Genomic DNA, 12533 nt, shown 5'->3' on the forward strand with positions numbered 1-12533 from the left:
TGTGTAAAATAAAAAATTTCTGTGTTATCCATTTTGACTCATCTACTCAAAATATATTAGGTTCAGATATTCATATTAGTGGACCAATGAACCTGCAATGGGAAAGACAGTGAGACATATGCTTTGCAAGTATTTAATACGTCCCTGTTGTCCTATTTTCCTGTTTCCTAATGTATATTTATTGTTATACTAATATTTCATTTACTGTAATGATCAACACAGATGATCTTTAGTAAATGTATGTCCAGTGTCCAAGTAGTTTTTATGATGTATGCAACAGTGTCTTTTAAGAGAATCTATTTATTTTTCTCTTGTAGTAAATACATATAATACCTGTACAGATATTTTCAAATATTGCCACCTGGACTTCAGTCTACCTTGTTGTCATCCAGAAGATGCAGAATATGTCCTAATTCCATCATCTAGAAATATACTGAAGTTCTACAAGAGTATGTTTCTACATTAGCACATACATATTTAAAGAGGTTTATGTGCCTTTGTAGGGATCCACCTTTGAAAGTAAATTTCCTTTTTCTTTCCACCCAGTCATCTACGATGTGATGAAAGGATAGACAGTTTGTAAGAGCTGTAACTGAAAAGACATATAAACATCTGTCATAAAATGATGCTTCTCAGTTTTTCTAAAAGTGTATTTTTTCATCAGTTAAGTTGTTCTGAAATGTGGAAGGGCAGTCTGCAGTTCTGGGAGGAGGCAGGCTAAGGATCAGCCTCTTTACAACCTGTTACGCATTGTAGTTAGGGCTGTGTCATAGCTAAAGAGGGGCACTTTGGGAGGCTTTCCAGGAGGTCATTTTTATAGTTGAATATTCTGACATTTATTGAAATATCCCAGGTGGTGAGCTTGATCAATACATAGGTGGAAAGACCACTTAAGGCATTTGGTTTTGGTTTCTAATTCATGGGCCTTTTTATTCCTTCTAACCAATCCACTTAAAATTCCTGGCAACAATTGTAGTCTCACTTTGTACTCTGATAAGCACGTTGTTTACCTAAGGGTTGAAAATCCATACTCCAGGACTCATAGTGACCTTCCTCTGTGACAACTTACCAAAAACTAATGTCTTTGAAGGTTTGTTTCCTTTTATTTGGTCAACTTCAAATACATATTTTCAGTGCAATGTGGTTGCAATGTAAAGCATGCAGAAGATGACTCTACTGTCTGACTTCCTGTACTTGCCACTGTGTTTGAACTTGTAGTATGAAGAGACAAATAGAGTAACAACTGTATTTATTAGACTTTCATTAAATAGATTTTTTTCTGTGAAATACATGCAGCTGCAGCTGCTGCATGGTGAAGGTCATTCCAACATTCATTTGGAAAATGTAAGAGATGAAAAAAATCATGGACTGAGAAGAGTTGCTGGGTTCTAGTCTCTAAGGAGCTTGTGATTTCCATGTAAAAAGCTTTGGCTTTTTCTTGCTATTTTTTCTCAGACACATTATTTCTTCTACTGTGTGTTTGCTGGTATTTTATTACTGTAGGGAAATAAATTTTAGATCAACTATTGAGTGATGACTATGTAAACCCATAAGATATTAACAAATATTATGAAATGGAGAGTGAAATGTTAGATTGTTTATGACAAGTTTATTGCTTTCTGATTATAGCTTCATTGAAATATAATTCCACTGGCTTCTCCAGCATTGCTCTTAAATTAGGCTGTCAGTAAAACCTGCAGTACATTTATTCTTATGTATCTTTGTCGAAGTTGTGCAGTGTAAAATTATTACAAGTTATTAATATACATTGGTTTGATGTAAAAAAAAAAAAAGTTTATGCCTTAATATTTTTTATCGGTTTCTTATTTCCTGTCATTATCTACTCACACTGGTAAAATTTCTTAAATGGATTGACTTGGCACTTCTGTAGTGCCTTTCAGCTCTGAAATGCTGTGAAGATTTATTTTTGCACAGAGCAGCCCAGTGAGGAAGGTAGAGTAAGTATTATTATCCCTATTTTACAGATGGGGAAGCTGAGGCACAGAGATTAAGTGACTTTTCCAAGGCCACACAGCAAGTCAGTAGCAGATCCAGGATTAGCGCTCGGGGACTTCCTGGATCCCTCTTCCATGCTTTAAGCAGTAGACCACAGTGTTCACTGGACTCAGCAAGCAACTCATTGCAATAATGGACAGTTCCAAGGACTTGCACATGGTCAGTGTATCCACACATTTGTTTGCAGACTGCTGCAGTATGTCTGTATGGTTTCACTACTCCAGTCCTTACAGATTTGTGCCCTGTGTAAACTTTTGTACTTTCATCATCTTCAAATGGGTAAAAGGAAGAAGTGGTAGAATTCTGACATAAATGTGGCATGGCAAGGAAGAGCATTTAATTTTCATGCCTTATTCTGAACCTGCTGAAACCTGATGGGCCAAACGGCAGTGGTTTTATGGCTTTGAGGATGTTGGTGTGGAGTTTGGTTGGCGTGAATTCTGTCTTCCATGACTGTATAATGTACACTTGCCTGTACTTTCAGTTTCAAACTCTCATTTATTACAGCACTTAAAAATAATAAGTTCATAGTTTTCCTCCAATTCTAATAAAAAGCAGAGCATTACTAATTGAAATTAGGTTTTCAGTCACTATTCATCCAGGGGAAAGTGGAGTGGGATCTGTTTTTACTTGTATTGCAATAGTCCTCACCGCCCAACGAGTTTAAGCACTAAACTACAAATGAACCTTTGTTTCACTTCTCCCCTCCTCCAAGGGGGCAGTACAGGAATCACAAAGATGACTTCTAGAGTAAATGCAGTATAGCTCTTGTAAGGATAAATGCTAAGTGACTTTCATGCTGCTCCCTGGGAAGTCAGCACGTTCAGTGCGAGGCCTGTTTAATTGGACTTTGCTCAGAGTTTGACAAGTGAATTGCTAACAACACAGTACTCCCAATTAAGCTGTTTTTCCCTGTAATATTAATGGAATAAACCCACTTCTGAGAATGAGGCAAGGCTGAGACTTGCTGTGACATTACAGGAAGAGGAGGCAGAGAAGTAAAATTCTGCCAGAAGCTGAAAATTGAACACATGGGAAAGGAGAAGTCAAAGTGTATGAGCATATTTTGATAAATATTAATGAATTAATTTGTATTTAATTTACTTAGATAATCTGTAAAGGCTTTAAACTGTCCAGCAATTTAGTATTTTCCCCACTGTAAGTTTTCCCTAACATTGCTTTGTTTCTAATGTGAATGTCTTATTCTAGAATAGCATTATTTATGATATGGCTCTAATACTTGGCCTTTGACATCCTGCCTAATCACTTACCCAGGGCATGGCATTGTTAAGTCTAACTGCTTTAAAATTGATTGATTTTAGTAAAATGATCAAATGGTTTGTGCAAAGTTCTACTTTCCTGGGACATCTTAATGGGCTAATTCTAAATTATTGAAAAACAAAACAGTTTTAATAGAAGCCCATTTCTTATTGTCATATTTTAGTTATGTGCTATTATCTGTGGGAAAGCTCTAATAAAGACATTTTAACACTTGGTCTTTCTTTCTTTAACAGCCCAGATGCTTGGTGCTGACACATTTGTAGGATTTTTCTATGTAAGATAGCTACAGCGTGACAGCTATTTTTAAAAAAGAAAGGAGCCTGAAACAAAAACTCACATCCAGAATGCACCACATCCAGCTATATAAGTGAATCCTTTAGCCTGAAGCATCTGATCTTTAAAGAGAGAGGTGCTCAAAGACTTTAATTTCTTATTATATTCCATTGCATTCTATATATAGATGTATATTTATCATGTAACAGTGGTATTTAAATCCCCTTGCTTCAGACTTGCATTAAGATACCAGTTTTACATACCGAAATCAAGTGGTTCTAGTTCTAGTATCACTTACTAAAACTCCTCTACTAATGACAAGTAAATATATTATTGATACTCTTGTATAACTCATCATTTTTCATAATTTAATGGAACCGCTCATGCAATATACACTCTATTTAGCAGCTGGATTTTTTCATAAGTGATGTCAAACTTGTAGTGAACTCATTTTAGCACAGCATCTAGTGTCTTGTTGCTGAACTCCCAAAAGATTTTTCTGTTCAAGGAAATGGGTTGGTTTTCTTTTCTTCATGTCAGAAATTACAAAATCACTAATTGCTGTACCTTACCTAGCCTGAGTACAATGCACTAATTGATCACATACTACATTTACAGTTCAGTAGAGAGCACAGTTACAATGCATATGTGACTACAGGGTAAAATTAAACATGAAGTACATGTTCCTGAGGAAGAATAGCTTTTCTGTTTTCTGCTATTAGTGTATGCTGCCTCCCTTTATACTAAATTCAGCTTGGTGTTTGTAAAGAAAAGCAAAGGCTTTGCAATTCACCAGTAAGTGAAGCCAATTGTTTTCATGGTGTTGGTTTTATTTCTTACCATATTGTCACTAAGTATTATTGTCTAGCTTTGCCAAAGTATAAGGAGTCTTAGTAATTAGTAATTAATGACTAGGGAATTCTGCATGTAGCTCAAGATCCTGGTCTAAAGACAAAACTAAATGTGCATCCCCTTTCTTAATGTGCATGAGAATAAAGCTGCCTTGATCAGACATTTCTGCTCTCATCTCCTTTTGTCCTATTGGCTCGTGTTTTTCTTGGTTTCCAGTAACCAGTGTTTACTCATCATCTTGCAGATTTTACCAGGGGAAGTTTTACATGTCAAAGTTAGCTGTAATCATACCTCAGTAAAAACTGATGCATAAGAAATAGATTTAACAAGTAAAATTTAATTCTTAAACCCCTTTTTGTTCCTGAGTCAGAAAAGTTAATAATGAAATACTAAAAATATCTTTGTTTTCTAGTACTGTACAATCTTGCCAATAGTTCCCAAATGAAAAGTAGCTTGTCTGTTCTTTTTTCTGTTTTGTAGAGAAATGATGAAGAGGCTGTTGTGGATAGAGGTGGAACTCGCTCCATTCTCAAGACACATTTTGAAAAGGAAGATCTAGAAGGTGAGGGATGATTTTTCTGTGCTTTATATTGTCACTTCAGAAAGTACTGAAATGTAATTCTAATGTGTAAACTTACTGACTTGAGCAGGGATGCAAAGAGACAAGAGAGTAGAATCTCATCATTTATTTTAAAAAGAAATACTGTTTTCTTGTCACAGTGGTGTCTAGAAACAGATGATGGTGGAAGGAGTTTACTATGGTCAAGTTCTGTGAATATGCATGTGTGATTTTAGATAAGTCTTTCAAGCTTTCCAATATGCAAATGCAAACAGGACTGCTGATTTAGTACTCATAAAGGCTTCTACATTTGCATTACAATCCTCACGTAGTTTCCTAGCCACATCTTCAGCTGAATAGAAGCATTTCTGGAGTGTCAGAGATTGGATACATATTTGCTGATATTCACTGCAGAAACCACCTAATTTGACCATGTACAAGAAAGTGAGAAATTGTGAGAATGGTTTAGATACTGCTCTAATGAGTCAGTTGCATTTCTGTTTGTTTAGTGTATACCAAACTTTGGTTACTACAGTACTTAAACTCTTGTATTGAGTTGTATGAGCCCCCAAGTCATAGTTATGATGAAAATGAGTTACTGTTTCACATATGATATCCCTTTCCTGAGACTGGAACTGGCTGATTTTGTTAGCTTCTTGTAGAGGGGACATGGAGGTTCCTGTCTTTGTCACACAGATCCACTTGAACTAGCCCAAAAGAAATACTAAGATCAACATGCTCCATCTGAAAAGTTCCCTGCTCCAGGTTTAAAGTGAGGTAGCTCCAACTGTTCAGGAACTTGAGATTTCTAAATGTCTTGATTATTTCATCATTTTTTTTTTCTTTTTTTCCCCTGTCTGTATGAACTTTGTGTTCTCTGATACATGTTGGCCATACAGATGATTTCATTGAAATACCAATGGTACACAGCAACTCTCTGTTACTACTTCCTTCAGCAATGCCTCCCTTGAAAAGCAGAGGTAGCTGCACTTGAGAGGGGCCTGGCAGTGTCTGTGTGAGGTTGTCTCTCACAGAAGGATGTTAGATGCTGTGCAGTGGGGCATGTATGAGGTAGGTAGCTCTCTACTCAGTCTAGGGGAAGTCTGGGTGTGTAAAGACAGATCTCAGGTAGGATGTTTCAGGGTGGCATTTAGAGTTGTGGTGTCTCCAGGGGTAAGAGTACCACTGGGGCAGGCTGGCAATGACGGTTTTGGGCTTAGGCACAAAACCTGCTATTTTGAATCTCACATCAAATCTGTGGTCATCAGTCCCTTAATTGCATCCTTGATCAAAGAGAAACCATTGTATCTGGTGTCCTTAGAGAAACACCCATTAAAAGAGTGGGAGCTCCCTGTCTCCCTTTCTCAATGGTACTGACTCAAAGAGCTTTTGTGGGGTGAGTCTAGCCACAAAAATATCCTTTTGCTGAGTCATATTGTATATGATGGTAAGGTGGCATTTTAAAAATGGACAGCTTTCTGGGGAATGACATCTTTAAGCTCAGTCACATGAATAGACCAAAGCATTAAGGTTGCCAGAGTTACTGTGATGTTCCACATGTGACTACATGGAACATAATTTAAGAACTGTTTTTCATTATTTTTTTCCCTACCATCCTATGTACGTAGAGTTGCTCCTGTGAAATATCAGTGAAAATATTATTTCAAAGATCTGCTCTTAGGATGTTATCAATAGAAATTGGAACATGGCAGTGATGCTCCCACAATCATTCCATCAATTTAAATTGAATTAAATTTCAAATATTGAAAAATTCTGCAGTTAGAAAATAAATCTGCTTTTATTAAAAATAAAGTCTTATTGTTTCATGATGTTCTAAGAAAACAATTTTTCAGTGTAGAATCAATCCTTCATAATGCAGTTAGCTTTGTCAGAAAAATTTCATGCTCACTCTAAGTTCAGATCAGGTTGTCTTTAAATACATAATCACTACCTTCAAAAATACTAAGTGACATAATAAGTTTTGAAGAGATAGCAGATTTTAATATCCAGTTGCTGTTAATAGCATGTCCATTTATTTTGAAGTACATGTAGGCACTTCTCCCCCTGGAAACAGTGAATGTGACTCACAAATGTCTGTCTTACTCACTGTACATTGTGTTGGGTTCTGCTGAAAAATGTGCCTTTTTTCTAATGACATAACAGCTATGAAATATAAAATTAAATAATCAGGTGCTAATTGCATACCTTAGAAAAATAATATTATCAGACTATTAATATGTATTATGTAATTAGCTTTTTGACAGGCATTTAATTGGGTTTATGTTTTAAAAATGTAAATAGCTAGTTACTGAATATTCTAGGGAAGATTAGATTTGCCAGGGCATAAGTTTCAATGGCACCATGTCAGCACCATTTCAAAAACTGCAATTTATATGAAGAACTACAGGTTTAAATCTGAATATCTGAACAGTATTCAACTTCATATTAAATCTTATAATTATAAGTATTTTGTCTTCTTTTTTTCTTAAATTTTATATTCTCAACATTTGAACTTCAGAAATACTGATTTAAATGTGTACTAAAATTTCCATTTAAAATTTCAAAGCCTAGGAAATATTTGGACTTGCATATTTTAGGCAGTCGTTTTGCCAGTATACTGCAAGTACATTTCTTGTTGAAAGCATGAAGATATGATGAATAATCCTGCCTCGAAGAAGAGACACGAGAATAGATTTTTGCCTCAGTCTCTCTACATCAGTATTTTCTTTCCCTGAGCAGTATAGTAAAAGTTTGGGAACATATGACAGGAACTGCAGAGGGAACAGAAGAGATGTGGTGCTGATCTTAGTGCCAGTACTTGCAGTAAGGACTTCAAACTGTATCTTTTTACTTAAGTTTGGTAGTGCTTCAGAGGTGAATTGTCTGCAGAGCTTTGACATTCAGATTTTCAGCATGAATTATTTTTCCATGTAATTAATTTTTTTGTGAGTTGTAAAGTCAGGATCAGTCACTATTATTGAATAGGTCATTTGTCTGACTGTTGCATTAATAGAAGGAATGAAAGGCATTTATAAAAGCAAAAAATATTATATTCCCTGGTTATAATCACCTGTTTTGCATGTTTTCTTTCAATGTGTGTCCAGACAAAAATCCTACTGAAATAAATATGCTCTCATTTTTATCAGTGGTGGAATTCCTAAAAGAGAATTTGGCACTGATTCTGAGTGCTCAAGTATTTAATTGCAAAAGGACATGTTGTACATGTACCTGCCTGGCAAGTAGGCAAGTTTCCATGGACAGATGTGCACATCCACAGTTGCTCTCAGCTTATTCCGTGGAGTTGGCTCTGGCTATCTGCCATTGCTTCAATGCACGGTCAGTAAGAACAGCTTTCTGATCTGATGGATACACCTACTGTTTATCTCATAGGTCAAAAATACATGGATTGCTCTGTGCTGGAGATCTCAGATTTTCTCAGGTCACATGCTGAGACTTTTGGACTATGTAGATATGCAAGGAGATTGACATTAAATACACTCTGACCAAGGTCTTTTCCTTATGCCCACAGTGTTACTGAGAGGGAAAGTGACCGCTCCATGGCTGTCCTCAGCTGCAGGATTTTTCTGAGAGTGTTTCAGAACTACTGGGGGTGTTACTGCTTTAAGAAGCAGCTTCAACAGGGAGATGGATGGAGATCAGATTGTTAGGTAAAGGTTCAAGAATGAATTAGGGATGAATTCTGTCTCTGTTGGAGAAAATTGCAAAACAATCCTTGATTCAGAGGAGTCAAGATTTTGCTTTAGCTTTTTATGTTTCATTCATTTAATCTGCCTAAGTGGTGTGGGGAAATTTGCCTCAGGGGAAATCAAGTTTGCCATGTTTCATATCTCTGAGGACACTGTACAGTATATGCATTGCAGTACATCAGAATATGTCTCCTGACACTTTTGACAAAATTCAGATTATGTGGATTGCTTACCGAAAATCACAAAAACCCTTCAAGTTTAATTAGAATAAAAATATCACTAGTACAATACAGATTGATGCAGAAGCTGAGGTTTAAACTTAATAAACCAAAAGTTAATTTAAAATTTTGTAGAGATATTTTGCAATTAACAACGTGCATGAAGGATAATTTTGATAGTAGATGCTGAACAAAAAAGGTGACATTCCCAGAGTATTTAATTATTATCTTTTAAAAATAGTTATTTTAGTTATATTTTTCCTTTTTAGATTTGTTCTAGCTTGTGACAATTTAATTTTTTTTAAATTAAATTTTGATTATATACTGTTGGGATTAATGTATGAAAAACCTCATTGTGATTAAATGATAATCTCCATATGTTATTGCTTAGTAGAAATTTGAGCGGCTAAAGTATTTTAAGTAGCCTTTTATTCTCAGAGACTGGACCTTTTTAGCAGAAATAACATCATAGCACATCTGTCTGCCACTGACATTATTTACCTGAAAATTAATAGGACCTAGCAGGTCATAGGACTGAAACAATATAAATTTTAATAACCTGGCCTTGATTCACCTGTGCCTCAATGTAGAAGCAAGTCAGACACTGGCTCTGCTTGGTCAGACAGGAGCATCAAGCAACATTTCCCTCCCTTTGGCTCCCAGGATGCTACAGCCTACTTCAAATAATTTGTTACCATGTCAGTACAGATCCCCTGCTCCAAGCTTCCTGGCCTGGGCTTCCCTTGGGTGCCCTGCTCATCCTGACATTCACTCTGACCTCACTTGTGCTCCTTGCAGCAATGTTTGCTGCACTTAATGGGAACAATAAAAGCTGTGGAAGCAGAGTCAGAGAATGATTTGGCTTAATCTGTACCTGAAAGGTTGCTCTTTCATTTTGTTGCCTACCAGGTATCACATACTCAAGCTTATTCCATTAGTGATTCCTAAGGCATATATTTCCGTAGTGACTCATCTAGTTTTGTTTTATTTTTCCCATGTAATTCAATATTCCTTGAGATCTCACTTTTCTCCTTTTGTCTTGGCAGTCACCTGGTTTGATCCCTTTGCTCCTGTTGTCCCTCCTCAGCAGTTTCTGTGTTAGTGAGGAGGTGGTTCACCTTGAAGATTCATGAGTAACTCTGAAGGATACGTTCACAGAATCTCTTTGAAATGATGAATAATGAAATAATGGAAAGTGTCACAGTGTTGGTTGGACACTATAATCTTTAGCTGATGATAAGGTTTGGTTGTGAATTTGGTTTGAATTTGCTCTGAGCTTCACAGACAGGAAATTTTTCAGTATTTGAAGGGACTAATAATTTCAAATACTTCACTTTGTGAAATCCCAGATGAAATTAACATAAACCAATTTGCCATTATTGGTGAAAGCTGATAAATTGCAGCATCAGAAGACAGAAACATTCCTTTTTTAACACACAGTTGTACTAGTACTGAGGTTGATTTTTAATTTTTTTTATTTTTTTAGCTTGTTGCCAATTTAGAAATATAGGTCAAATTCTTCTCTCCAATAACCACAGCTTCACTCTCCATCAGTGAAAAAGTGGTATATCAGAGCAGGTCCTTTAATATTCTGTGTCTGCTGGCTTTTTTCCTTTTGTCTGGCAAGGTCCTAATCGTGTGATAGAACCATACATACAATACTTCTGGATTCTCTGGAGTAATGTAGGAAATTTGAAATATAAGCACTGGTGAAAAAATACTTTTTAGCCCACCTACAATCTGGAAAAATCTTTTGTTAAAATGCAAGATATTTTTGTGAGGGCAGTGAATGATTGAGGCTCTTTAAAAGGTCATCTTTAATGATTTCAGTGAGATGCTCTTATTCTCCATATTCAATGTGTCCTTAATGTTATCTTGGGTGAGGGATATTATTTTTATCTTTTTTTTCTATATAATTTCTGTTATAATCTACCCTAGAATATAAATTACATGTATAATCTAAAAAATATTTTGATGGCTTTCTTGTCAGTTCCTCCAAATTATGGCACAGCAAAAAAGCGAAAAATGGGCTTTGGGCAAACCATAACCCCATAAACTGTTGATTTAGGAAGGACTGCTTTTGTCCTTTCTGCTTTTTCTCCAGCTCTGTCTCCCTGCTGCACTACAATAATGAATCATGAGTCATGTACTCTCTACTCCTACACAATTCGCCATAATAATTTTCTTTCCTGTAAGGAGGAAGGCAAATTTTTTTAACCCTGCATGGACTGATGTTTTCTGTGATGGTTTCTGTCTACCTCACTGTTCATTTTTGAGAGGATGAAAAATTTCATTTGGTTCATATACTCTAGCTGTCAATGCATACAAGAGGGTTCAAGGCACTGAGCGTTTTCCAGGGGAGGCGAAACCCCCGTGGTCCTGCTGAGGTCAGCAGTCAGCTGAGACTTGGCTTGAACTACTGCCGGAGAATTCTCTCTCAAGGCATCTTGCCTTTGCAATGTGTTTCCTCAGGAGGTCACAGAAGCCTGCCTTTACTCTTTCTGGAGGTGTTTCAAGACCCATCTGTTCCCTTATCTGCCCCTTCCCTCAATGCCTATGATCAGGGATTTGAAAGCCTTGGTGTCAGCAGGTGCCTCAGGCAGAGTCAGATAATCCCAGGTGGAAGGCAGCACGAGCACATGTACCCTGAGCATCTGGTGCTCATGGATGATTAGATCCAGGACAGTCATTTTTTTACACAGTTGCCACCGACTTGGCTGGTTCACTGAGAAGCTCTAAAGTACCTACTTGAGTTCCACATTCCTGGTGTAACATGGAGACCTGAAAGAATTTCCATGCTGAAAGAGGCTCTTCTCCATGGTTTATGCTGTGTTCAATTTATGTCACAATTTTAAAAGTCAGAATTGGCTTAGATATCAGTGAGTCATAGGATTTATCTGGTCTTCCTGAATTTTTCTATTAACCTTACATTGGCATCAGTAGTATTTTATCTTAGAAAGACTGTGACTTTGTTCTTACAGAAACATACTCTGAATTCAAATGTTGATTTATTCCAGATGTGCTGCTAGGAAAGTGAAACATGAACACAAGCATTAGTACCTCCACTATTAGGATTTAGGAGAAAATAATTTTTAAAAACAGACCCACTGAGAAAATGCAGTAAAATGCAAAGATTATTTACAATGTGAAAGCTTATAAAGAAATGCAATGTGCTGAATTTATCTGCACTGCAATGACCTTTATACAAAACTACACATCCACTGGTAAACTGTATAAAGATTGTTTTTAATAAAAGACTATTCTGAATCAAATTGCACATAGCTGGGGAACAAAACCTAGAATACAAAATTAGTTCATATGTATTTATTTATAGTATAAGAAGCTTGTGGTTTACTTTCAAAACATTAAAATACTCCTTGAGTTAAAGAATTTAAGGATTGAAGAAATAATAACCCTTGTTAGAAAGCATTCTTTTTAATTTTTACAGGATTACATTAAATCCAAATTACATTATATAATATTTAAAAGGAGTCCTGTTAATTATAATTAATTTTGAGACAGATGAAAATGCATATAAGCATGTGGAAAAACTAGGATCCTCCCTAAACTTTTGAAGAAAAAAAGGTATTGTGCTGTAAGTGTCTTCTGTTTGTGGAGGTATGAGTT

General features: G+C 36.2%; 1 protein-coding gene across 10 annotated transcripts in view; it reads left to right on the forward strand.

Moving 5' to 3' along the window:
* The window catches only part of SLC4A10 (solute carrier family 4 member 10), a 161673-nt gene that overhangs the window by 65920 nt on the left and 83220 nt on the right, over positions 1 to 12533 (forward strand). For 7 of the 10 annotated variants that reach the window (XM_088059262.1, XM_088059267.1, XM_014249176.2 and 4 more), the window contains exon 2: positions 4903 to 4984. In XM_088059262.1, the coding sequence (XP_087915388.1) occupies positions 4903 to 4984 (82 nt within the window). Of the gene's footprint in view, positions 1 to 1985; positions 2176 to 4902; positions 4985 to 12533 lie in introns of all 10 variants that reach the window. The other 3 variants (XM_088059264.1, XM_088059263.1, XM_005519738.3) reach the window with 1 other exon arrangement.

The sequence above is a fragment of the Pseudopodoces humilis genome, chromosome 8 (genome assembly GCF_049639895.1).
Source record: "Pseudopodoces humilis isolate 2021_Gansu_Grassland_sample_001 chromosome 8, ASM4963989v1, whole genome shotgun sequence".
NCBI lineage: Eukaryota > Metazoa > Chordata > Aves > Passeriformes > Paridae > Pseudopodoces > Pseudopodoces humilis.